Here is a 27,437-nt window from a genome sequence, read left to right as displayed (position 1 = left end):
CTTTTTAAATTTTGAGTTATAGAACTTATCTAAAACAGGAATATTTGGGGCGCCTGGGTGGCGCAGTCGGTTAAGCGTCCGACTTCAGCCAGGTCACGATCTCGCCGTCCGGGAGTTCGAGCCCCACATCGGGCTCTGGGCTGATGGCTCGGAGCCTGGAGCCTGTTTCCGATTCTGTGTCTCCCTCTCTCTCTGCCCCTCCCCCGTTCATGCTCTGTCTCTCTCTGTCCCAAAAATAAATAAACGTTGAAAAAAAAACTTTAGAACAGGAATATTTGATTCTGTTGCTCTTTTATAACCCACTCATAGTTAAAGCTCTAGAAACCTTGGGGAGCAACCTCTTGGTACACTTGCCTTTCTTTTCTGCTTAGGCAGTGGATCTGGTGAAAAGGATTACGTTGGAGGATATGCTATAGGATCTCAGAAACATTAAAAAAATTTTTTTAATGTTTTATTTATTTTTGAGACAAAGCATGAGCAAGGGAGGGGCAGAGAGATAGGGAGACGCAGATTCCAAAGCAGGCTCCGGGCTCTGAGCTTTCAGCACAGAGCCTGACGTGGGGCTCGAACCCACAAATCATGAGATCACGACCTGAGCCGAAGTCAGATGCTTAACCGACTGAGCCACCCAGGTGCCACTCAGAAACATTTTAGAAACAGGGTATGTTTATTTTTCTTCTTCCTGACTAGTCTTCCAAATTATTGTTCCATGAAGGAGAACTTAAGAAAGGAACAATTTAATGTACTTAATTTAAAAATCAAATCTCAACCTCTGGAAGTTCTTCTATACTTTAAGTGGAAGTCAGGTCCTGTTTCAGCTCAACACTAGCAGACGTACAACAGGTGCCTCAAAGAATACGTTCATAAATAATTCAGTCTGGCTGGAAGAGCATTGTCACTTCTCGTCTGTTTGCTGTGAAGCTATGGCTTGGCTCATTCAGGGTTCCATGAAAGTGACCTGAGGCAAAGCGTTGGTGCGTCAGCATGCAGGGGCCACTCAGGAGGATGCAGAACCCTCTAACGATTATGGCATAACCTCCAGAGAAGTCTCTAGGCTAGAGTCCCAAACACATCACAGACCAGCTGCATGACCTCCATAAGCCTAATCTGAATCCTCCTATAAAACAGGGATGATAGCACCTTCTTCAGTGGGTTGTTGGGAGCGTGTATGACCTCCCTTGGCATGTGCAAGTGGTGAGTCATTGTTTGCTCTCGTTTGTTTAGTTGTAAGGGTAAGAGAAGTGATGTGTTGTTCCCCGTAATACTGAAATGGCTAGGATCTGGCAATCTGGGCTCTCTGTGCTCCCTAGAACGGTGATGGGGTTTCCCACATAGCTCATTCTACTTCTCTGCTCTCTGCCTTTTTCTTTTTCTCTCTCTGTGGCTTTTCTCTTAGAGGTCTCTCATGTTGCCTTAGATTCAACCACACCAAATACTTCTCAGCTCTGTACTTTTGTTGGAAACTCTTTGACATTCCAATCATGTATTTCCAACTATCTTCTGGCCATTCTCACTTTAGGGGTTCAGCTCCCCTGAAATCATAGCCTTCCTAATAGTGAACATTTCACCCTTCCCACCCCAAATCAGATACCAAACTCTTGAAGTTCCTCTCACATATTACCTGGAAGTCAGGTTCTGTTTGTGATTTATTACCTGATCTATAATAAGTACCCCTGACTATAATATATTCATAAATAATTCAGTCTGATTGATGTTGTTGTTAATGATACCACTCTTTTTAGGTAGCCCCATTTAAGACTGTGATTATGTTTTCTTTCTTGCCCTGAATCTGCCCATGATTCCCACTGCCCAGCACATACAGTTTAAAACCCTTAGCTCAGCATTCTCTCCCTTCTCTGAGCTCTAAGATCTGGTCAGACTTGCTTCCTGAGGGGTGTCCAGTCCAATTTCTTCTTTCTCCTTTAGCTCTACTTTTGTTTGTGCTAGTGTTCCCTCACTTGACATCATTGGGAATCAGTAGAAGGTCGGGATGAGTGAGTGGAGAGTGGCATGGGCTGAGGCCAGAGAGAGAAGCAGGATTTGTATCATCAGGCCCCTGTAGGCCACAAGGACATGCCTTATCCTCATCCCACTGCCTTTCGAAGTGAGGGAAGTGATGTGATACAGGTTGTTAAAAGATCACTTTGATGGCTGGGTGGACAATAGATTGGAGGACAAGAGTGAAAGCAGGGAGACTACCTAAAAGCCAGTGACAATGGCTCAGGCCAGGTATGTTGGTCGCATGGCCTGCCATGCAGGCAGAGAAGATGGAGGGAAATGGACAAATATGAGATCCATTCTGGAGGCAGAGTAGACTGGACTTTGATAGGATATGGGTGGTGAAGGAAATGGAAGCGTCAAGGAAAACTTCTGGGTCTCTAGTTGTAGTAACAGAGAGGCTAACGGAGCCATGACTGTGACCGAGCAGACTGGAGGGAGCAGCTTTGTTCTGACATCACTCAACAGCCTAGCCTGTCAGGTGGGCAGCCCTTAACGTTAGTTCTTATTCTTGTCGTGTATTTACACTATGTCTCTGTGATTAAATTTTAAGCTCCCCAGAGGCTGAAGGCTGTGTTTTAAACTACCCTATTTTTCCTGCAGCATATATCACAAATGCCTTAGCCATGAGACATGGTGAATAAATATTTAACTGATGGATGGAAGCTGTGCCATACTGTTTTTTTATGAGGTGTTTTTTTTTTTTTTTGCATCATCTGTAAGCCCTAATTATTTAAAGTAAGCAATTAAAGAAATTGGAGGGAATTTCCATTTTCATAGGTCATAAATAAGAAATGAGGTTTGCTATTTTGCTTCATATTCAGGATTACTGTTGAAAATGACTCACTGCACTTGGGATTTCATGAATGTGGGGTCTCCGGCCCACCTCACCACCTCCCGGACTCTCCTCTTTCCACAGATGTGCACTGGGAACTACACATTCGTTCCTTACATGATCACTCCACATAATAAAGTCTACTGCTGCGATAGCAGCTTCATGAAGGGGTTGACAGAGCTCATGCAACCGAACTTCGAGCTGCTTCTTGGACCCATTTGCTTACCTCTTGTGGACCGTTTCATTCAACTTCTGAAGGTAGCACAAGCAAGTTCCAGGTAAGGTGGAATAATGCCACCTGATGATGATAATGGAGTGCTGTGCATCTTATCAGAGGTTTCTTAGAGATGGCACACAGCCAAGAACCAGGAACATAAAAGTATGGTATCTTCCAAGTAGATAAAAATAGATGCCACATAGTTCACTTTATTCACAGAACAACTTGAGATCAGAAAGGAAGAAAAAAAGACTGCTAAGTACATTATAGTAATGGTAGAGATATATATTCAAAGTAAGTATAGAAACAGTATCAGAATAAACGTCCCGGGAACGTTTCGTATAAGAGCAAGAACTCTGCCAAAATTGCTGGCAGGATTATTATATTTTAGTGAAGAACAATCACTTATGTTAATAAATGATGATGCTGAGTCAGAAAGTAAACGCCGTATTATGACCAAATCTTAGGCACGCCTGACTTATTTGGAACAACTATTCCAAACGGTAAAATGAAAACGTTTTGGCATTTCTAGAGGTACATGTCAGGTTCTTGGAAAATTCGTTAAAATGCAGTATCTTTACCTAATTTTTTCTGAAGCAAAGCTAAAAGGAATAAAGGACTCCCAAATTTCTTAATAATGCGCAATCTCTGAGGTGTTCATTCCGCGCACCTTGTGAACTAAAAGCTACCAGTGCTGCAAATTTTGTTTCCTTATACAATCATTGCTTTTAATTGAAATCCTTTCTAGTATTAACTCTTTGAAATGTGTGTTTTCCCACCAGCCAGTATTTCCGGGAATCTATACTCAATGATATCAGGAAAGCTCGTAATTTATACACTGGTAAAGAATTGGCAGCTGAATTGGCAAGAATTCGGCAGCGAGTAGATAATATTGAAGTCTTGACAGCAGATATTGTCATAAACCTGTTACTTTCCTACAGAGATATCCAGGTGAGAAGATGCTTAAAGTAAAATCTTCATCATGTAGCCTGTTGGAGGAATAAGGGAGAGTTAACATCGTATTTCAGTGAGCTGAGAGGTTATTCATGTCACTACATGTAATTTTTTGTTGACTTTTCTAAGCTGCCATCCTGAGAATCTATAAGTAAAAAAAACTCCTATGAGTTTCCTATCTGTGGGATGTGTAATGAGGTACTTGTATGGTAAAGGTCTTTTTCCTCCAGAAGAACAAAAAGAAAAGTTTGCGTGCATAGCTAATCTGTGGACAATCTATTCAGACACACCCATCAGCCAATATTGTGAAAACTTTGTGTTAGCAAAAGCAGAAATGTGGGGGGCTTTCTGGTGATATCTCTTACTCCTTGAAATCATGTGGCTTAAAATTAATGGTGCTAGATCTGACTAGCTGGAAGCAAGACATATGTAACTGATTAATTATTAGAATAACCTTTAAAATATATCATGTAAAACACACCAACATACCATTTAGTGTTATTGATATGTCTTACAATTTTTTAATATGGTACATAGAATGAAATCCTCTCTGAGTTGGGGATTTGCTATTAGATTTTTGTAGTAAAATGCAAGTGACTTCTGGTTTCTTATTCCTAGGCTTTCAGGCCCAAGTAAAGCTTCATGAAGACAACAGAGATTCACATACATGTAGAGGTGTGGTACTTAGGGTCCCAAGACTAGGATAGCTTGACACAATATCATCTTGTTACATGTGACAGAAGCCCAGTCAGTTGCTCCATGTCCTGGATGTTTTGAAAATTATTTCTAAAAAAAAAAAAAATTATTTCTTTGAAAGTAATTGATGAGACACTGTATACCAGGAATCTGGCTCCATGGAGAAGTAAGCCATCCATAGTTAGACAGTTAGTATTGTCATTCTAGATGATTTATTGTTTGGGGGGGGGGCGTCAGATGTGGTAACTGTATTTTAATGTTTTTATCTATATAATCAAATTTCTTATTTAAGAAAAAAAAGTTTCTTTATGGTTCTAGATTCTTTTTGGTTCTTGATTCCAGATTCCTCTGGATTTTAGTTTTCTTTTTAACACCCTTCTCGGATTCACATATCTGATTGTCAAAAAGCATTTCATTGTCAGAACTTTCTCCTAATAGTTTAATTCTGTGTTACTCTCCTCTTGTTTAAAGGACTATGATTCTATTGTGAAGCTGGTAGAGACATTAGAAAAGCTGCCAACCTTTGATTTGGCTTCCCATCACCATGTGAAGTTTCATTATGCATTTGCACTGAATAGGTAAGAAAAAACCTTTCTGGGGCGCCTGGGTGGCGCAGTCGGTTAAGCGTCCGACTTCAGCCAGGTCACGATCTCGCGGTCCGTGAGTTCGAGCCCCGCATCAGGCTCTGGGCTATTGGCTCAGAGCCTGGAGCCTGTTTCCCATTCTGTGTCTCCCTCTCTCTCTGCCCCTCCCCCGTTCATTCTCTGTCTCTCTCTGTCCCAAAAATAAATAAAAACGTTAAAAAAAAAATTAAAAAAAAAGAAAAAAACCTTTCTGTCCACAAAGTGCTAACATCCTGTTTTATAACCTGCGTATTCTTTCTAGGGTATGTTTTCGCCACAGCATTGCAGCCACTCCCTATTAGAATGTAATATTAATATTTCTACTTCAACTGTATGAAGTATAAGAAGCATATACATTTTGATTTTTAATTTTTTTTGTCCCTCACAGTTTGTATATGTAAATTCTTAAAATTCTTTTTCTTCTTTGTCAGAGTTTGTATTTACTATTTATACTTGGTCAGAATCTTTTTCAATTGCATGAACATGATGTTATTATTCTTAGGCAGATATCCTCAACACCAAATGATTATTCACTTAAAAATTTACTAGGTTAGTACCCTATGACCCAGCAATAGCACTGCTAGGAATTTACCCAAGGGATATAGGAGTACTGATGCATAGGGGCACTTGTACCCCAATGTTTATAGCAGCACTCTCAACAATAGCCAAATTATGGAAAGAGCCTAAATGTCCATCAACCGATGAATGGATAAAGAAATTGTGGTTTATATACACAATGGAGTACTACGTGGCAATGAGAAAGAATGAAATCTGGCCCTTTGTAGCAACGTGGATGGAACTGGAGAGTGTGATGCTAAGTGAAATAAGCCATACAGAGAAAGACAGATACCATATGTTTTCACTCTTACGTGGATCCTGAGAAACTTAACAGAAACCCATGGGGGAGGGGAGGGGAAAAAAAAAAAAAGAGGTTAGAGTGGGAGAGAGCCAAAGCATAAGAGACTCTTAAAAACTGAGAACAAACTGAGGGTTGATGGGGGGTGGGAGGGAGGGGAAGGTGGGTGATGGGTATTGAGGAGGGCACCTGTTGGGATGAGCACTGGGTGTTGTATGGAAACCAATTTGACAATAAATTTCATATATTGAAAAAAAAATTTACTAGGTTAGGGTAAGGGCATTTATGTTTAGGTGAACATATTGCTAACCAAAGAATATTTTCGTTTTCACTGCTTTGAACACAATTATTATCAAAACTCCATTGACCACATTTTAGGACATGTATCCATGAGTCCGCTAACACAGCATGAACACTCCTGCTTCCAGTCCTGCCTCTGTGCCTTCTGTCCACATCGTGGCACACACCTCAGTGCCACTTTCTACAGTTACCAGGGAGGCCATCCATGCTCTGGCCACAGAGAAGCCTAAAGCACTGAACTGTCCAAAGCCTGTTAGTTGTGCTGTTCTCTTCCATGATAGCACGTTGAATATATATGTGGTTACTACAACTGAAGAGAATGAGAAAAAGAAAAAGGAGGGACATTACATCTCCAGAGCACTTGTCATGTGTCACTTAAGGCTTATTTTATAGATGAGGAAACTGAAGCTGGGAAGAGTTGAATGGCCCGTAGTTAACAACCATAAAACTGAGGCTCAAACCGAGATCTAGTGATTCTGATGTCTGTGTTCTTCATCACTGGGTTTTCCTGCCTCTGTCTACAGAGAAAAATGTCTGCATGCTATTCAGCCACAGATAGTTCCTTTCTTTCTTTATCTGCCCAAACTGTAGAACTTGCTAACTTTATCAGTAAATGTGGAATGAAAGTAGATTTCATTTCCCCATTTATTAAATATCTATTTCTTTGGCTTTGACAGAGTGAGATGAGACCTCCAGAGATTACCAGCTCCAGCTGGCTCTCAAATGAATCTTTTTTGAAAGATGGAATGGAATGTGTTCTATTTTTAAATGAAAAATGGGAGTCCATAAGAGCCTCTTATATTTTTCTTCATTTGTGTTTTAATTTTGCCTTTCCTAAAATACAGTATAATGAATTGATAAGCATATTTTTTGAAGTGTTATTATAAACTCAAGGTATTTAGAACAAAGTAAAAAAAAAAAAGAAATTCATAGACAGATCTATTTAAAGTCATAATGGAGAATAGAAATAACTTTTTTATAGCAGCTTTATTGAAAGATAATTCTTGTATCATACAATTGACCTCTTTCAGGTGTACAATTCAGTGGTTTTTAATATAGTAACAGAATTGTATGACCATCAACACAATAAATTTTATGACTTTTTTATGTCCCCCCGAAGAAACCCCCTACCCATTAGCAGTCACTCTCCCTTTCCTTCTGAAAATCTCCCAGACCTAGGCAATCACTGATCTACTTTTAGTCTCCAGATTTGCCTATTCTGAACATTTCATGTAAATGGAATTATATTATTTGTAATCTTTTGTAACTAGCTTCTTTTACTTAGCATAATGTTTTCAAGGTCCAAGAATAATTTTTAAGAGGATTTTTATCTGGTTCTTGAGAATAGTCTACACATACTTGCTATTTTATTTTTTTAATGTTTACTTATTTATTTTGGGAGACAGAGTGAGAGAGAGAGAGCGTGTATGCACACACGTGGGGGAGGGGCAGAGAGACAGAGAGAGCAGAATCCCAAGCAGACTTCACACTGTCAGCACAGAGCGCCACGCAAGGCTTGATCTCATGAACTGTGAGATCATGACTTAAGCCAAAATGGAGAGTCAGAGGCTTAAGTGACTGAGTTCCTCAGATGCCCCATACACTTGCTATTTTGAAATAAGCTACATAAACATCTTCCTTAGATGATCAACTGGTGATACAAAGACATCAGGCAACTCTTGGGTTAAAGTCAGTTTGTTGGTGTTGTCTGTGAATGAGTTTGCACAGTGTTTTGGAGCAAAAGCCATTGAAACCTAGAGTCAGGGTTTGGGCTGTGTTTGGATTACTTGACTGGCCCTTTTAAGGGCACAGACCATTCCTAATCTCACTCCACACCCTTGAACCTGTGGATCATGAATGTATGTTCTACGAAATTAGAGGGACTCTGGATAAGTAAGTGCAAATCCATCGCCAGGATCCGGAAAGCAGCACAGAAGTGACCCATGTTAGGCCCAGTAGACGTGTGATAGGATGAAAAAGACAAAAAGACTTAGGACAGAGGTTTACAGGTGACTCTCAAAATCTCCTTGTTGCTTTTACCCTGCCAAACTTCACTATTGTGAACCAATACATCAAATAGAATTTTAAAAATGTAATTACCCTGCATTGCTCCTATAATCTATATTGAAACAGTGATGTTTTCTTTCCCTACCATAGGAGAAATCTCCCTGGAGACAGAGCAAAAGCTCTTGATATTATGATTCCCCTGGTGCAAAGTGAAGGGCAAGTTGCTTCAGATATGTATTGCCTAGTGGGCCGAATCTACAAAGATATGTTTTTGGACTCTAATTTCCTGGACACTGAAAGTAGAGACTATGGAGCTTCTTGGTAAGTATATAGGATAAAGTAATTACTTGATAAATCATGACATGAAAAAAATGGTTTGCAAATGAGGGTGTTATCCTTTAGATTGTATATTATGAAGTAAAGCTTAGAATTTATAGCTTCAGTGAAGACTTTTGATGAAATTCATTTAATGTGGTAGAATAAATTGGGGTAAACTGGATGAGAAGATAATTTGAGAAAATATAATTTTATGAAGATATTTTAATATGCAGTATAATAAGCATCATTTTGTGGAAAATTTATAAAAGTTTATAAAAAGACATGAAAGAATACTACAATGAATGAAAAAATGTACAAAATTTGTGGGTGTGAAGAATTGATATTTTAAAGATGTTAACCCTCCCGAGCAGGGCTTTACTGGGATTTGGCAAATCGATTCTAAAATTTATTTGAAAAAATAAAGGGCCGAGAATAAGCAAAGCAATATTGGAGAACAAAGTGGAAAGACTTGCTCTACCAGATAGCAAGACCTACTATAAAGATGTAATAATTAAGATATTGCAGTATGAGTGTAGACGTGGACAAACACTGAAACAGAAGAGAGAGCCCAGAACAAGCTAAGATATGTACAAGCCTAGATTATGACAGCAAACTTAATGAACCAGAGTGGAAATGGTGGACTCTTCAAGAATGGTGCAGGGAACACTTGTTCATCTGCTTGTAAAAATAAAATAAAATTGGATTTCTACTTTAAGTCATGCACAAGAAATGGAATCCAAGTAAATTAAAGACCAAAATATTTTTAAATACTTTAGAAAAATACTTTTAGAATAAAATATACAAGCCGGATTGATGACATTGGGATAGGAAAGAATTTCTTAAATGAAGCTTGAAAATACCATTATTCATAAAAAGAAAAGATTGGGAAATGAGAGTGCATCGAAATTTGCTTCTGCTCAGCAAGGCTTTGGCTTCTGGAAATGGCAGAGTGGGTTCTGTTGCACTGGTACTCTTGCCAATAACAATTATAAACATTGGAAAATACTTAAGAAGGAAAAAAGTTTGAAAGTACTGGAGAGTGACTAAAAGGAGTCAGAAACTGGAGAGGTTTTGATTCTTGGATAAAGGGTACCACATTGGGTAAGATCCATATTTAAATGATTTTTTCCCTTGGGGGCATTCCCTGATCTGCAGGGCCCAGGACAGATAGAACTCAAGAAGAAGATCACACTCTTAATGGCCAGAGGAGTCAGTTTGAGGCTGCCAGAGTACCTGGAGATTGAGTGAGATACCCCTTAAATGCCACAGAGAGAAAGCCCCAAAATCTTTATACAGACTTCAGTTCCATTCTCAGCTGGTCCCTGACACGTGCATGTGTGAGGTAAAACTCAAAGAAGGCCATGTGGAAAATAGCAGCTAGAAGTCGTTTTTGTTTTTTTTTTTTTAATTTTTTTAATGTTTATTTATTTTTGAGAGAGAGAGAGAGAGAGAGAGAGAGAGAGAGAGAGAGAGAGACAGAGTTGGGGAGGGGCAGAGAGAGAGGGAGACACAGAATCTGAGGCAGGCTCCAGGCCCTGAGCTGTCAGCACAGAGCCCAACGCGGGGCTCGAACTCATGAACCGTGAGATCATGACCTGAACTGAAGTCGGACATTTCGCTGAAGTCGGATGCTTAACCACCTGAGCCACCCAGGCCCCTCCTGCTAGAAGTCTTAAAGAGCTGAACAGAAATTTCAGCAGCTGCCTAATGCAATAGAGATAGACTTTGGATTTTGAACCTGAAGTTAGAGGGGCTTCATAAACAGTCCAAACTTTCCACTGAAACTCCAAAAAGGCCAAGCCTTAGCAATAAAAAAACTGCATCTCAAGACTAAGGAAGTGCACTAAAAATTAAGAGCGATTCCAAGACAGAGCCACCCTAATAAAACCTAAAACGAAGCTTCCACTTGGTCAAGGTAAACTGCCAAGAATTTATTTGCCTGTTATAACAAGACTGAATATTCTTAAGAGGAATATAACAGAATCCAAACTGTACAACATATCATCCAAAATGTCTAGTACACCATTAGAAATTACTAGATTTATAAAGAAATAGTTAAGTGTGACAATATCAAGGGTTGTCAAGGATGTTAGAAGAATGGGAGTCTCTCCTGGTTGTGGTAGAAATTTTTATGACCACTTAGAGATTTTGGTATTATCAAGGAAAGTTGACAGCTAGCCTACCCTGGATACAGCAGATCTATCTCTAGTTATACACTCTAGAGAAATTCTTGAAGTTCCTCTGTATAAACTTAGGACATGCAAAAAAAAAAATGAGCAAAAAAAAAAAAGTTGAGCAAAATGAACAAATGGCAGAATGATACATGGATGACAGTATCATTTATGGAAGCTTTAAAAACAATTATACACATCTAATAAAAGTATAGATGCATGAATGCACATCATAACTTCCCAGCTCAGTGTAATGGATACCAGTGGGGGTGAAGGAGCAAAAGGGAGTTAGTCACATGTAGCTGCAAGAATATTTAAAACCTTTAATTTCTTGGGGTGCCTGGGTGGCTCAGTCGGTTGAGTGTCCAACTTTGGCTCAGGTCATGATCTCACGGTTCATGAGTTCAAGCCCCGCTCGAATTATTAATATATAATTCTATTTATATATCTAGATAGATAGATAGATAGATAGATAGATAGATAAAAGGGGGTTGACTTAAATCAGGAGCTCCACAATGATAGCCATACAACATTTCAAGTTGTAAAACAGAAATCTTAACTTTACAAAATCTTCTATCACTTTAGCAGTTTAACCAGGGACTGAAACGGAGATAATGGGTTATAACCAAGGAGGAAAAGTTGGGGACAATGATTTCCTATATCCTTATGGAATGTTTTGGTTTGGACTTTTAAATTTGTATTATAAGTTTTTAGTATAATCCAGAGAGTTTTACAGTTTCTTTTAACCCAGGTTTTTTTTTTTTTCCTGCTGTTACAAAAGAGGAGTGTACCTATGCAGCCTTACTGTTACCAGAAGATGTACACTTTAAAATAATTCTTACTTGTAGAACAATTAGAATCTGATATTTGGAAGCATTGTGCCTGTATAAATCTTTGATACAGTAGTGTTAATAAAATCTAATCTTTAAAAGCCTAATTTCCATGGTCAGTGAATTCAAATAGAAAACATCTTCTGTGAAGTTAGTGTGTATCATGCACAGAAATAAAAGCGTTTCCCCATTTGAAAATCAAACAGTTTAGACTACCAAGAACTTTCAAGGTGACATAAAGTTCAGTTAAAGGAACAGAGGGGTTTTTTGTTTTTTGTTTTTTTTTTTTCTGGTTGTGTTTTTGTTTTAACTTTCTATAGTTCCAGATTCTGGCTCCATTTAGCTGAGGACTATTAACTTTATCTCAAAAGAGCTTTGTGTTCAAGGTCTTCAGGTGAAATTGAAGATGTCAGAATTTTTATGGTTTCATTTTAAGCTGTCCGTTAATTTTCTAGTAAGAACAGGAAAGGAAGGCTGTTAGAGCTCAAAGCCTTTTAATGGGAGGATCCCTAGGAGTTGATCTTGTGAGTGTCACTCACGGACTTATTTAGTATTGAAAGAATGTCACTTTCACCATAGATTACCTATCCTTAACCTGCCATTACTGTCGTGAATATCCATATACCCATTTGCCATTTGTCCTAAGGGTTGCTAAGAAGTTCCCCCACCCTTTTTAAATAGGTGTTTTTTCACGCCCTCACACTTGTAAAGCTTCTTTGGTATTTCTTAATGTTTTGATCCAACTCCCACAGTGCTGCAAACACACTCATTTGTGTTGGTGGGTTGGCATGGTCCGAACCTCCCTTTCTGTTAGAGCTGAGAAGTGAAAAGCACATTGTCAAGCAGCTGACACAAGAGGGTGTCCCTGAGGTTATTAGACATCCTGCCAGATTTAGTCAGAATTATGTATGTCCTGAGTCATGGGTCCCAAAGGGATATTTCAACTGACTTTTTCTGAGCCATCATCCTCTCTGGGTTTTTACTTGTCAAGTGCTGGTGTTGGGGTAAGGAGTGGGATGTCATGGCAGGTAGTTAGTCCCTCAGGCCTCTTTCCATGGACATTTTCCATGTCCTGAGTCATTTTCTTTTGGCTTGCAGAGACAGTGATGTACTGACCACAGAAAATTTAAGGAGAAGAACTTTTAACTCAGTAGTACAAGAGCCCCAAGCAGTTGTGATTTCAGTGGCTCATCCAGCTGTTTCTCTCAGTTCCCCACTTTACCATCTTTAATGAGTTCGATGTCCTCCATATCAGAGGGAGAAAGTCTTGCCTTTCTCTGAGCACTGTATCTGCTACGGGCATTGTAGCAAGGCACCATTTTACGTCTAGGCAAGTCTATTTTCTGAGAGCTTTACTTGGGGGTTTGGAATGCAAAGATAGGAAATAAGAAAAAAGTTTATGGTTTAGATTTTTTTTAAGTTTGCTGAGTTGCGATATGTTGTTAGAATATATATATTTTTTTCTTCTGTTAGAACATACTTTGGCTGTTAAATCTTATCTGGGACAGGGGCCGAGTGGTTTGAATGAACACATCCTGCTGATTTAAGTATAAAAAAAGAGTAGTTCTCTGACATTTGATGTTTTTCATTGTCACTTCCTTAGTTATTTTTGTCCATTGAAGCTCTTGTGGATGGCCAAAACCATGCTATTTTTTTAGACTTAAATTTCTTTAATCCCAGTTAAGGCATGAAAAATGCCCTTTTGACCTTAACATAATTGAACTGAGTTTAGCTTTTAGTCATTAAGAGGTTGCAGCTTTTTAATCATAGCTGTTCAATATAAGGTTAAATGTAAGTTAGAGTAAGCGGTGATGGTGTCTGTCACAGGAGCTGGTTAGATGTTTGGGGCTGTTAGAAGATATAGCACAAGATGAGAGAGTGGTGCTGGGCACATACCAAGCTTTCAGTGTGGGAAAAACTGTGACCTAAAAGCCTAGACTCACATCCTTAAAAAAGGCCACAGTTTCTGAAATGATGACTTAACTGGAATGACCCAAGGAAATACTATGGACTGTGACTTGGAGAACCATGGAAAATCCATTGGAAAGGTTATCTCCATGATTCCTTTGTTAACCTAATCTAACAAAGAAATAACCATGAAATAGTGATGCTGAATTCACATGCAGAGTGGCTTACTTAGAACATTTTGTTACACGTAGTATTTGTTCAATAGTGGAAATAATTATCCCTTAACTTGAGAGTTGACACAAGGTTTTCGTATATGCTGTTCACTGTTGCAGACTTACAAGTACCTTGTAGAAGAAGGCAAAGCTGACATTTTTCCTCGCATTTTACAATGTTTGATGTCCTGTTATTAATAAAATTTCAAATCTAATTTTTCAGATCAGTGTTGTTTTTACTACATCCTAATGACTCTCTTTCCTAGAATTTCCAGGAACAGACATTTCCAGAAACATCTATACTATTCTGTTGAAGAGGACCTTTGGGAAACTGATGTGAAATAAATGTTGAGTCAATACTTGGAAACTGTGATCTTAGGCAAGAGAACCTTAAGAAAATTCCATTTTCTTACTTGAAAAAAATAATACTACTTACCTAGGGGGAATTAGAATACTCTTAGAGTCTTATAAGTAGCAAAATACCTTACTCCACTGAGCTTCAACAGTAAGAAAATATGTTTTCTAAAACATGAAGTCCAGAAACAGGGCTGGGTCTGGAGTAGGTTGAGTCGGCAGCCTAACAGTGTCAGCCCAGGTCTGTTCCCTCATTACTGCTGTGGGTGGCTCTGCCCTCAGGCTGGCTTTTAGGATGGTAACGTGGCTGTGGCCATTCCAGGCATCAATCCAATGTAGCCTCACCAAGGTCTGGAGAGGAAAGGAGGCCATCTTTTTCTGTCTCTTTTTCTTAGAACTGGGAAAACACACTCATAAAAACCTACCCCAGACTTTCCTTACATTTCTTTATGCTTCTGGTATTTCATCGTCAACCCATGTCACTGGCAAGGAGGATGGGATCGTTACAACTACAACTGGCTTAGACTTATCATTTTAGGAGGAATAAATACTCTGGTGAGAATTGAGTGAAGCAACATATGTTAAAGTCCTGGAATATAGTAGGCATTTTGTGTTCTATCTTTAGTATATAATATGTGACGATATTTTGTGTTTCTTCATATACTGACATGAACACAAACTAGATTAAATTTCCCTTTTCCTGAAATATCCCTAAAAGTTTTCTTTCTCTTCTTTGTGGATCTAGCTGAACATTTAGCTGATGAGGGAAAAGTTACAGAGTCTGTATACCTTTTACAGGGGCTTTATTTGAATGTCACGCACCACAGCCGTTGTGGGGTCACGCAGAATAGGAGTAGACAATGCTGTTTGAAATCGTATTTGGTTTTAGACATGATGGTATTCTCATTCTTAAGGGGAAATATGAAGTCATTTCACAACTTTGAAAGGAAATCAGGTGCCCATACCGTATTAGTGTAATCATGTCTTTCCTCTTGTAAAGCCAAAAAAAGATCCATACCCAGGAAATTAAAATCATTAAGCCTGTTTTTAGCATTAATGTGTTCATTTCTCCATAGTAACTTGTGAAAGAACAGACAGCCTTACCTTATCAACTAATTTTCTTTTACGTCAGTGGCAGTGCTATTCAAACAGTAATGTGTGCCTAATAACTACTTAGTTTTTACATTATTAATGGGGTTGGCTTTACTTTGGGAGAGTTATGTAACAACCAGTCAACACACAAATAAAGACTAATGCCTATTTTCCGTTTTCCAGATTCGCCCTTTTTTCTTTTCCTTGGCTTCAAGATATCTTTCTGTGTGTTATCTCTATTTCCACTATCGTCTATACCCCCCAGAGTTTTATCTTACCATCATTCCACTGACATCATTTTTGTTCAGTCCTTTATTGTGTATATTAGGTGAGTTTCCAAATTTTAGATGATTTTTATTTTTAGAACACAGAGCCTGAAAAGTTTGTAGTAACTCAGCATGACACTCAGCTCACTGATATCCAGATGTAGTTGGCTCCCGAGGGACCAACAGTTCCAGGATGCCTTGGAGACCCTGATAAAATGCACGGTGTGCCCACAGTTGCTTTGTAAACAAGCAGCCTCATAAATTGGTTGCATGCCTTGACCTTGGTTTAATGCCACTCTCAGCAAACGATAGATTGCATGAACCTGTGTTATGGCCTGACCAAGTCAGAATCCAAGAGTGGTAATACTCAGTATGTCACTGTGGGGTTTCCTAATTGGCAGCTGATGAGTATTGCGCACCTAAGGAGGGCAACTATGGCTTGCTTTATGTAATTCAGAGGGATGAGTGAGAAAACTAGATGTTTGCCAGGCATTTTGCTCAAAAGGAGGGAGAATATGGAAGAGTAGGGGTGATTTCACTTAGTGAATTTAAGTAATTGTTTCCAAGCCTGGCTGAACATCATAATCATTTGGGGAGTTTTTCAACAATGTGGTGGAGTTCTTTGCCCCTAGAGATTCTGCTTAGTGAATCCACTTTATTGACTAGAAAACCACAATTGATAATATGCTTATGTTCTTCTTATTAGAGATTTAGGTTTTCCCCATATTTTGCCGTCATTCCCTTCCTCCTAAATCTTTACTGTTCTTCATATCCTCAAAGGTTAAGTTCAAATCCCTGACCCCACCCTAACCTGCCCTTCAGAGCTTTCCTAACGTATCTCTTCCCATCTTCCCTACCTTCTTAGGATATGGGTTTTACATTTTAATTTGAGAGAATTGGCAGTTATTGGAAGGATAAGTTTAGATTGGCCATAAACATATGAAAACTGTTCATTCTCCAGAGCAATCAAATAAGTACCCATTACAATCCTAAACTATGGTTTCTTTTTACCCATTGGCAAAGATGAAAAGAGGTGAGAATACTTTATTTTGGCATGAATGCAATGGGAAGGTCTCTCTCCTACACTCCTCTTAAGAAAGTGAATTGGTAAGACCTTTCTGGAAAGCAGTTTGGCATTATGTATCAAGAGCCTTGAAATAGTTCATGTTCCTTAATCCAGTTATGTCCTTTTCTTAATCCTAAAGAAACAGCAGATATGGAAATAAAGTTGTGTTTACAACAATGTTCACTACACTGAATTTTATGGCAACAAAAAATTGGAAGGAACCTAAATGTCCAGCAGTAGGGAAAATGTCAAGCAAAGGATAACCTCCCCATATGATGGAATATCATTCATTCAAAATTGCGGGGATGGAGTTCAGTGGTAAAAATACACATAACATAAAACTTACATTTTAACCATTTTTAAGTGTACAGTTCAGTGGCATAAATTACAATCACACTGTTGTGCAACTATCATCACTATCCATCCACGACTCTTCTCATCTTACAAAACTCAAACTCTATACCCATTAGACAACTTCCCATTTTCCTCTCCTCCCATCCCCTGATAACCACCATTTTATGTTCTATCTCTATTAATTTGAGCAGGTATTTCCTATAGGTGGAATCATATGGTAGTTGTCTTTTTTGCAACTGGCTTATTTCACTTAGCGTAACATTCTCAGTGGTCCATCCATGTTGTAAAAGGTCACAATTTCCTTTTTTAAGGCTGAATAATACTCTTATTTTATGTATACACCATTTGGTGTTTAACCATTCATCCGTCGATGACTTCTGTGTTGTTTCCACCTTTTTGGCCGTTGTGAATAACGCTGCTATGCACATTGGTGTACAAATATCTGACTCCCTTGCTTTCAATTCCTTTTGGTATATACCCAGAAGAAAATGGTGGTTTTTAAAAAAAATATTTGATAGTAACATGTATTATGTTATCCAATCAAAATTTAAAAAACGGTATAAAATTAACATGATTCTCTCTTTGTCTCTCTCTGTCTGTCTGTCTCTCTCTCTCTCTCTCTCTGGGTTTTTTTGTTTTTTTTTTTTTTTTTGGAAAAAAGTATGAGACTAGTAAAAGGACTGGAAGAAGATGGTTAGAATTGTGGGTTATTTATTTTTCTAACTTTCCTGTTATAAAAAGGATTATATACAAATAAGTAGTTTGAGATGAAGAGAGGGTTTCCCCCCTCTACAGATCAAATTGACACAGTGATTTGGCACTCCTTTTCTTCTGCTGCTGTCCTGCTTTGTGAATTATTTTATCAGTGATAATTTAAGAAATATCCCTAGAGATGCAAAGCACCATGAATTCTAATTTAATTACTTGTGTGTCTCACAGAAAGAATCACAGCAGTTATATCACAAGGAAGGAAAAATGACAGCTAAATAGAAAGAACTTGACTTGAGCTCAATTTCTTCTTTGATGGAAAGTAGATTCTCTTTAGCTAGAAATAATGAATTCAAGAATATTTCTTTTATTCTTGACTTTGTTGAACATCTCAGTGCAGAGGCAAAAAAAAATGAACTGTCTTTGTTACACAAAGACTTCGTCACTCACTTTATAATCAAGTACTTGCCTCTTTCAGAACGAGCTTGCATTCAGGTGACAAATAAAATTGCTAATAATAAAGCAGCCTTGAACAAAAATCTATTGCTTTGGAAGCTTGACTAAGAAGTTTGCATCTTTTCAATATAATAATGAAGAATGCAAATTATTTACTTTTTTCCAATAAATATTTCAGTACTAAAATAGAAAAAAGTCAACAATAGTGGATGTAACTTCATACAGTTACTCGAATGTAGTCACCAGAATTCTCTTAAGATGTGAATATCTGGTTTCATCATTAAGATTTCTTTCCTTCATAAAGTCTTCTTTAATTAGCTTACTCACCTCTATCCATTTTATTTCCCTATCTTTAGAGATAGCTTTACACTATTAGTCATTGCTTATAGATTTCTTTGTGTAAGGACTAACATTGTTCATGTTCATTTATCCTCTTGCTAGTTAAACGATGATGTTTTCCACAACATGAAACTTCTTCTTTGGTGCATTTTTATGGGCACATTCAGTATTGCCATATGAGTTCTTTTAAAAATATTAGCCTGTAGTCTAATAATATTGATCAAATATATCTTGTGACAAACACCTTTCTTTCGAGGAGTATAGCAATACCTGTTTCTGTTGTATATAGAATACAGACTTCATTCTTAATATAAATAAGCAATTATTCCTGCATTTATTTCTCATAATTTTTCCTGTTTAACCCAACTCCCTTTTACTAAAAAACAAAAACCAAAAAACCAGGATGTAATGAAAAAGGACTAAAAAAAATTGTTTTTAACGCACACCAAAGGGTAGGCAGGGTGATACAGAAAAGAGGGCTCATGTTTGGAATCGAGCAGAATTGGGTAAAGTTCCCACTCTCCTACTTCTAATGTGCATGACTTAATATTTCCATGCTTCAGTGTCCTGATCAGTAAACTTGAGATAATCCACTCTACCTTAAAGAGTTTTCATAATTAGAAATATTATGCTTGAAGTGTCTAGTGCAATGCCTATTCCTAGTAGTTGCTTAGTAATGAGAGGCAGCTATCATTATTGTTTCTGTTTGGTATTGTTACTATTTGGTATTAATCACAGCTTTCCTTAGTGGAGAATATCATTTGTGTTGTATTTTTGTTAGAAATACATTATCCCTCTTCTTAGGAAGGTGACACATCCCACCTGTGACACCAGGTTTGGGTGTATTTCTTGGTCGATGCTCATTATCAGCAGAAGCTTTAAAAGCCCCGTTGTGATTGTGCCGTGTGTATTCTTCCTTGGTCATTTTCTGGAGAAAACTACTCCTCCAGGCTGAGTCCCAGAAAGAGAACAATGTGGAGCAAAGCTGAGCCAACCAACGTAGAAATGCGGCATGAATAGGCATTGCCAGCTGCTGGGATTTGCAGTTGTTTGGTACTGTGATACACTTACCCTAAAACAACTGATACATCACCTGCAGCTAAAATGGATAGTTTCATTCTTTTAACATCTATATGTTAACATTTCTATTTTAATGTTATTTTAGCATTTATATCTTAACATTAATTTATCAAGTTTGAGTCTTAAAAAAACAATGACATGATAAAATGTGTTTAGAAAATTAGCACCAAGGAACTAGAAAATCAAATATGCCAGTAATCAGGATCAACGTGCTTGGTATAACTGACCTCCAAGCCAATAGGCATTTTAGCAGTAGCATGGAAAAAGAACCATATGCTTCTTCTTCAGAAGAAACTGTGCTATCCCTAGCAATAAATAATTTCTCACATAAGACTCTCAGTAGGCCATAGTGAAAGCTATGTAAACAATATCCTCAATATTTTTATTTAATAGTGAATTCCAACAACATTAAAATGTAATGTGGTGCAAGTGATATGCAATCCACTAATTTAATGTGGTCTAAGGATACAGCTTTCTGGTCATATGCCTTTTATCAAAATTAGGGTTTAGACTACTCGAGAAAGTGAGATTATTTGAATCTCCTGTGAATTGCTATATTCATCACTTGTCTCAGCCTGGTTCGTGGTAAGGAATGGATGCTGATTTTCTTCATTCAGCAAGCATTTCATATTCACCTGCAATGTGTTAGGCATCCCAGTGATTCAGGGATTGGAGATTCAGTGGCCAACAAGACTGATGAGGAGGTCCCTGCTCTCATGGAGCGTGCACTCTGCTGAGGAAGATAGGTGATAAAAGAAAAGTAATTTCAGATTATTATAAATTCTGTAATAGATACAGAACTATACACAGATTACATTTTTTCCTTAAGTCATATTACTTAGTGGTTTTCAAGAAAATTTTCCATTTCACCTAGGTTGCCACATTTATTGGCATAAAGCTGTTCCTAATATCCTTTTGCTTTCTTCTTAATGCTCATAGGATCTATACTAACGTCCTCCTTTTTGATCCTGATAGTGTAGCATAACAGTAATTTGTATTCTCTCTCTCTTGTTGTCTGATGAACAGTTTGCCTTGGAGTTTATCAATTTTATTAATCTTCTCATAGAACGAACTTTTGGCACTGTTGATTTTCTTTATTGCACTTTTTATTTCATTAATTTCTGCTCCTTCTACTTTGTTTGGGAATAATATGCTGTTATTTTTCTAGATGGAAGCTTACAGCATTGATTTCTCAACCTTGCTCTTTTTCCAACATATGCATTTAAAGGTATAAATTATTCTGCATCCTAGAAATTTTGATATAGTGAACTTTGAATACTGTTCAGCTCAAAATATCTTTTCATTTTCAGGCCCCTAGGTTACTCAGAAGAAGGTTGCCCAATGCCCAAACGTATCTTTCTTTCTTGTTCACGAGTTTAATTCTATTGTGGTGAGAGAACACACTCTGCATTATTTCAATTCTTTGAACTTTGTTGAGAAGTGTCTTATGGTCCAGGATATGGTCCACTGTTGTTGGGTGTAGTGTTCTACATAAGCCATTTAGATTAACTTAGTTAATCTTGTTATTCAAGTCTTCCATATCCTCATTGACATTTTTGTCTGCTTATTTGATCACTGAGAGAAGAGTTTTAAAATCTCCAGCTATGGATGTAGATTTGTCTGATTTTTAGTTTTTCCCAGTTTTTCTTTATGCATTTTGAAGCCATGTTAATAGGTATGTTTGGGATTATAAATTTTTCTGTTGAATTTACTCTTTTATCATTATGTAACATCCCTCTTTATATCATGTAATAAATTTTGCTTTAAATTCAGTTTTATCTGATACTAATAAATAATCACAACAGATTTCTTTGGGTTAATATTTGAGTGACATATCTTTATGCATCATTTGACTTTCAGCTTAACTGTGTCCTTATATTTAAAGTGTGTCTCTTAAATGTATGTAATATAATTCTTTCTTTCTTTCTTTCTTTCTTTCTTTCTTTCTTCCTTCCTTCCTTCCTTCCTTCCTCCCTTCCTTCCTTCCTCCCTCCCTCTCTCCTTCCTTCCTTCCTTCCTTCCTTCCTTCCTTCCTTCCTTCCTCTCTCCCTCCTCCCTTCCTTCCTTCCTCCCTTCTATCCTTCCTTCCTCTCTTCCTCCCTTCCTCCCTCCCTCCCTCCCTCCTTTCTTGCTTTCTTATTGTTATGCAATCTAACTTGACAGATCTCATTATTTGTAGTATTCAGGTCATTTTTATTTACTGTGATAACTGGTGTTTGCAGCTTTGTTACCATCTTGGTATTTATTTTCTCTTTCATTTTTGTTTGTTCTTTTAGTCTTCCATACCCTCCTTACTTTCTATTAATTTAGTATTATATTTTAGCCTCTATTAGCTCTTTACTAATACTTTTTATAATATTATTTTAGTAGTTTCCTAGGGACTGCCATCTACATCCTTGACTTTTCTAGTCTACCTTAAATTTATACTTTACCACATCCTGAGCAAGGAAAGAAACTTAGGGGAGTTTAAATATTCAACAGTTTTTAAAGTGTTAACATATTTTATATACAGTCACCTATTTACCCTTTCTATTCTCTTTGTTCCTACAGTTCAGTGTTTCATCTGGAATTACTTTTCTATAGTCTAAACAAGTACTTTTAGTATTGTTTGTAGTGTGGACCTGCTGGCAATTAATCCTTCCAGGTTTTGCTTGTTTGGAAACATCTTTCTTGCATCTTTTCTTTTTTTTCTTGTGTCAATCTAAGAATGTCATTGCATTATTTTTGGCTCCCATAGTTTGTATTGCAAAGTCAGCGATCAATTTTATTGTTCCTTTAAGGTAATGTGTCTTTTCCTCTCTGGCTGATTTTAAGATTTTTCTGTGTCTTTGGTTTCAGCATTTAGACTGTGATTATTTTATTTTATCCTGTTTGAAGTTTGCCGAACTTCCTGAATCTGTGGGTTAATGTTTTCAACAGTTTGGGAATATTTTTGGCCATTATGTCTTCAAATATTTCTTGTGTTCTGTATTCTCTCTTCTTTCTGGAATTACAGTGATACATATGTTAGACCATTTAACTATGTTCCGTATGTCTCAAGCTTTGTTGTGTTTTCCCCTTCTTTTTTCTCTCTCTGCTTCCATTTCGATACTTTATGTTGACCTGTTCTTCATTTCACCAAATCTGGCTTTTGCTCTGTCTAGTCTGCTATTAAACCTGTACAAAGAATTCCTATTTTCAGGTATTGTATATCTTCGTTCTAGATTCTTCTTCTTTTTTTTTTTTAAGATTCCAACTCTGTGTTGAAATTGTTTTTCTTCTTCATCCATTTGTCCATCTTTTTCTTGATTTTCTTATATTTGTAATAATTATTTCAAACTCCTTGTCTATAAACTCCAACATCTGAATTATCTCTGAGTCAGCTCCTCTTGTCTGTTTTTGCTCTCTTGTTTATTGGTCACATTTTCCTCGCTTTTTGCTTGTCTCATAGTTATTGTACCCTATACGTTTTGTGTTTCAGAATTACTAAGATTGAAGATGATTTTATTTTCTCTCACAGAAAGTTCTTGCTTTCCTCTGTTAGCGAGATAGGAGAAGAAGCTGATTACTTCAAAAAATGTAATGAGTTCGTCTCGGTTTCAGTTTTAGTTGGCCCAGTCTCTCTTGATAGTGTCTCTGCTTCTTGGCTGTGCCCCCACCCCCAGCTTTTGATTGAGACACAAGCAGGTCTCTAGCTCCGTATCCCTAAGTACTGTGGGAGATTTCATATCTGCCCTGTGAAGTTTTGAGTTTCACTCTTTATTCTTCCACATCATACAGTTCTTAAATTTGGTAATTTTTTTTTTTAAGGAGGAGACTGTCATATATTTTTTTTTAAGTTTATTTATTTTGAGAAAAAGTAGAAAAAAAAATAAATGGGACACCTGGGTGGGTCAGTCAGTTGAGTGTCCGACTCTTGTCAGCTCTCATCATGATCTCATCGTTTGGGGATCAAGCCCAGTGTCTGGCTGTGTGCTGACAGGGTGGAGCCTGCTTCGGACTCTCTCTCCCGCCCTCTCTCTCTCTCTCTCTCTCTGCCCCTCCCCTGCTCGTGCTCTCTCTCTCTCAAAAAAATAATAAATAAAGTTTACTTATTTTGAGAGACAAAAAACAATGCGAGTTGGGGAGAGGCAGAGAGGGAGAGGCAGAGAGGGAGAGAAGCCCAGGCAGTCTCCACAATGCCAGGGCAGCGCCCGAAGAGGCAGGGCTCAAACCCGCAAAACTGAGATCGTGACCTGAGCTTAACTGACTGAGCCACCCGGGTGCCCTGAGACTGTTGGTATCTGTGGCAGGCTCCTCTTGCTGGTGGCGCTTCACGTCGAAGTACTGCCAGACTTCAGGGGATTTCGTTCTGCTCTCCAAGCCCTACCTCATCTCCCAGCCCTCCGTACGACCCAGCATTCAACGGATGTCCTGTGGAGAAAACTGGCTGCATGTTCGGGGCTCCTCCAAGTTTCATTCGTTATGCCAGCCCATGCAACCATCAGGAAATCCACTCTTTTCTCTTTTCCCTGGTAGAGCTTCAGATAGACAGAGTTTCTATGCCTATGCCAAGCCCAAGCCCCATCTTATGGTCCAAATGAGCAAACACCCTTATAGAAGACAAGGCAGTTCAGCTCCCTTGGGAAGGCATTTCTCTCTCTGGAGTTTTATTTCAATGCTGGTTTTAATTGTCATTGCTTCTGTAGATCTCTGGTATCTGTGAAAAATATTTTTTGATATGTATCCTTTCCCCCCCACAGTTGCTGTAGCAGAAGTGATAGCTTCTAAATGGGCTACTGCATCTGCTTTGAAGCTAAAGTTTTTCCCTAGACATTGAATATTCTTCTATGATTGAAATGGCTATATAGCTTTCAAACATTTGGAATATATTCCATATTATACCTTATAATATTGTTGGAAATTTAGAGTACTTTTTTATTTTATAGCAAATATCCTTGTATCTGAATTTCTGATTACATATTTGATGCTTTTCCTTAGTATAAATTTATAGATGTGCAATTGTGTGAACAGATATGCATTTTTTTAATTTTATGATTGTGATATATATTGGGAAATTTCTGCCAAGAAATACTGTAGTAATTTACTTTCACAGTGTGTGAGAATTCTTAATTCCTGTGGGTGGTATATTAATAACATATGACAAGATTTTATGTCTTTTGTAATAACATGTACATGTTATCTTAATCTCCAGGAGAATTCAGAAAATGTTGACTCTCCTAAATACTGAACTCATTGTTATGGAATGCTATGAATCCTAGAAAAATATACATTATTAATTTTATTGGCATGTATATTTTGGTTAAAAACATAAAAATATATATTGTTCATGGCAACAGAAAAACAGATGTAAGCCAGACTTTTCATTTTGGTTGGTTTTGGCACACAGGAAGCCTTTAGTCAATTTTTACTGATTAATTTGGACATGTCTTGCCTTTTACATTTTTCCTTTAATATCTTTAAGAGAAATTCCATGCTCTTTGGTTTCAAGGGAAGTGAAAGGACTTGTCTGTTGAAAATATTGCATGTCTTGATATGAATCAGGAGAAAAGAAAGTATACTTGTTTCTTCTCCTATACTCTTTTTATTGGGACCTTCTATTAACTCCAAAAAAACACAGAAACCTTTGAGACTTACATGAGTCTAAGACTTAAAAATCATGTCTTTTCTTTATATGACTAGCTTTGAACATCAGCACTCTGGGTGCATGCTTTTTCATGTTAGGATTGGGAAACACCTATACTTCTGGAGAGATACAAATGTTTATTTTTTTTTTAACCACTTATCAATAAAATTTGTTTTATTTTTTTTATTCATTTTTTAAATTTTTTTAACGTTTATTTATTTTTGAGACAGAGAGAGACAGAGCATGAACAGGGGAGGCGCAGAGAGAGAGAGAGGGAGACACAGAATCGGAAGCAGGCTCCAGGCTCTGAGCCATCAGCCCAGAGCCCGACGCGGGGCTCGAACTCACGGACCGCGAGATCGTGACCTGGGCTGAAGTCGGACGCTTAACCGACTGAGCCACCCAGCCGCCCCTTGTTTTATTTTTTAAAAAGCTATGTTTATACTACAGAATTGTGTCTTCTGCCAAAACAGATTATATGTTGATGAATTAGTTAGTTAGTTGTTAAACTCAAGTTAGTTAACATACAGTGTAGTGTTGGTTTCAGGAGAAGACTGCAGGGATTCATCTCTTACATATGACACCCAGTGCTCCTCAGTGCTCATCCCAACAAGTGCCCTTCTTAATAACCCATCACCCATTTAGCCCATCCCTCTACCCAGCTCCCCTCCAGCAACCCTTAGTTTCTTCTCTGTATTTAAGAGTCTCTTATGGTTTGCCTCCCTCTCTGTTTTTATCTTATTTTTCCTTCCCTTCCCTTATGTTCATCTGTTTTGTTTCTTAAATTCCACAGTGAGTGAAATCATATTTGTCTTTCTCTGACTTATTTCACTTAACATAATGCACTCCAGTTCCATCCACATTTTTGCAAATGGCAAGATTTCATTCTTTTTCATTGTCAAGTAATACTGAGTTGTGTGTGTGTGTGTGTGTGTGTGTGTGTGTGGTGTGTGTGTGTGTGTATCACACCCATTGTGTGGTGTACACACACACACACACACACACACACACACCACACACACACTTTTCATCAGGTGATGGACATTTGGGCTATTTCCATAATTTGGCTATTGTTGATAGCACAGCTATAAACATTGGAGTGAATATGCCCCTTTGAGTCAGCATTTTTATATCTTTTGGACAAATACCTAGTAGTGCAATTGCTGGGTTGTAGGGTAGTTCTATTTTTAATTTTTTGAGGAAGCTCTATGTCATTTTCTAGAGTGTCTGCACCAGTTTGCATTCCCACCAGCACACCAAAGGGTCCCCCTACTCCGCATCCTTGCCAACATCTGTTGTTTCCTGAGTTGTTAATTTTAGCTATTCTGACAAGTGTTGAGGTGGTATCTCATTGTGATTTTGAATTGTATTTCTCTGATAATACAATACAGTGAGAATTGTATTTCTCCGATAATACAGTGATGTTGAGTATATTTTCATGTGTCTGTTAGCCATTTGGATGTCTTCTTTGAAAATGTGTCTATTCATGTTTTCTGCCCATTTCTTCAATGGATTATTTGTTTTTTTGGGTACTGAGTTTGATAACTTCTTTTTAGATTTTAGGTACTAACCCTTTATCTGATATATCATATTCAAATATCTTCTCCCATTCCTTCAGTTGACTTTTAGTTTTGTTGATTGTTTACTTTGCTGTGCAGAAGCTTTTTATCTTGATGAGGGGCAGTAGTTCATTTTTGCTTTTGTTTCCCTTGTCTCCAGAGATATATCAAGTACGAAGTTGCTGTGAGTGAGGTCAAAGGGGTTGCTGCCTGTTTTCTCCTGTAGGAGTTTGATGGTTTCCTATCTCACATTTCGGTCTTTCATCCATTTTGAATTTCTTTTGATGGATGGTGTTTTTTGATCACCAACAGTGATACAGTTGGATATTCCACTTCTGTCACTCCTTGAGCCAGCTAGTTAAGATTAATACTTACTTGATTTTTGTTCAGAGATACTTGTTCTACTTAAAAAGTAAGACCCTTTAAAAGGGCACATGATCCTCAATATCCAGAAAAATGTACTTTCTCTTTCCTTTTGAAGTTTAACTTATGATTTTAAGTTATGGGAAATTTCAAGCATGTATAAAATGCTTTTTGTTAAAAGATAGTTAATGATTTAAATGGGAATGCCTTTATCTTAGAATTGTAATGTACTTTTTCTACATAGCTTTTTTTTTTAATATCACCCAATGG

General features: G+C 37.7%; 1 protein-coding gene across 2 annotated transcripts in view; it reads left to right on the top strand.

The window, feature by feature from the left end:
- Positions 1-27,437, top strand: part of MAP3K5 (mitogen-activated protein kinase kinase kinase 5) — a 209,222-nt gene that overhangs the window by 84,406 nt on the left and 97,379 nt on the right. For both annotated transcript variants that reach the window (XM_043593084.1, XM_043593085.1), the window contains exons 4-7: positions 2,918-3,111; positions 3,833-4,001; positions 5,172-5,278; positions 8,637-8,807. In XM_043593084.1, the coding sequence (XP_043449019.1) occupies positions 2,918-3,111; positions 3,833-4,001; positions 5,172-5,278; positions 8,637-8,807 (641 nt within the window). The remainder of the gene's footprint in view (positions 1-2,917; positions 3,112-3,832; positions 4,002-5,171; positions 5,279-8,636; positions 8,808-27,437) is intronic.

Source organism: Prionailurus bengalensis, chromosome B2, assembly GCF_016509475.1.
Source record: "Prionailurus bengalensis isolate Pbe53 chromosome B2, Fcat_Pben_1.1_paternal_pri, whole genome shotgun sequence".
Taxonomy (NCBI): domain Eukaryota; kingdom Metazoa; phylum Chordata; class Mammalia; order Carnivora; family Felidae; genus Prionailurus; species Prionailurus bengalensis.
The sequence above is the reverse complement of the archived record's forward strand: the minus strand, read 5'-3'. Positions and strand labels throughout refer to the sequence as shown.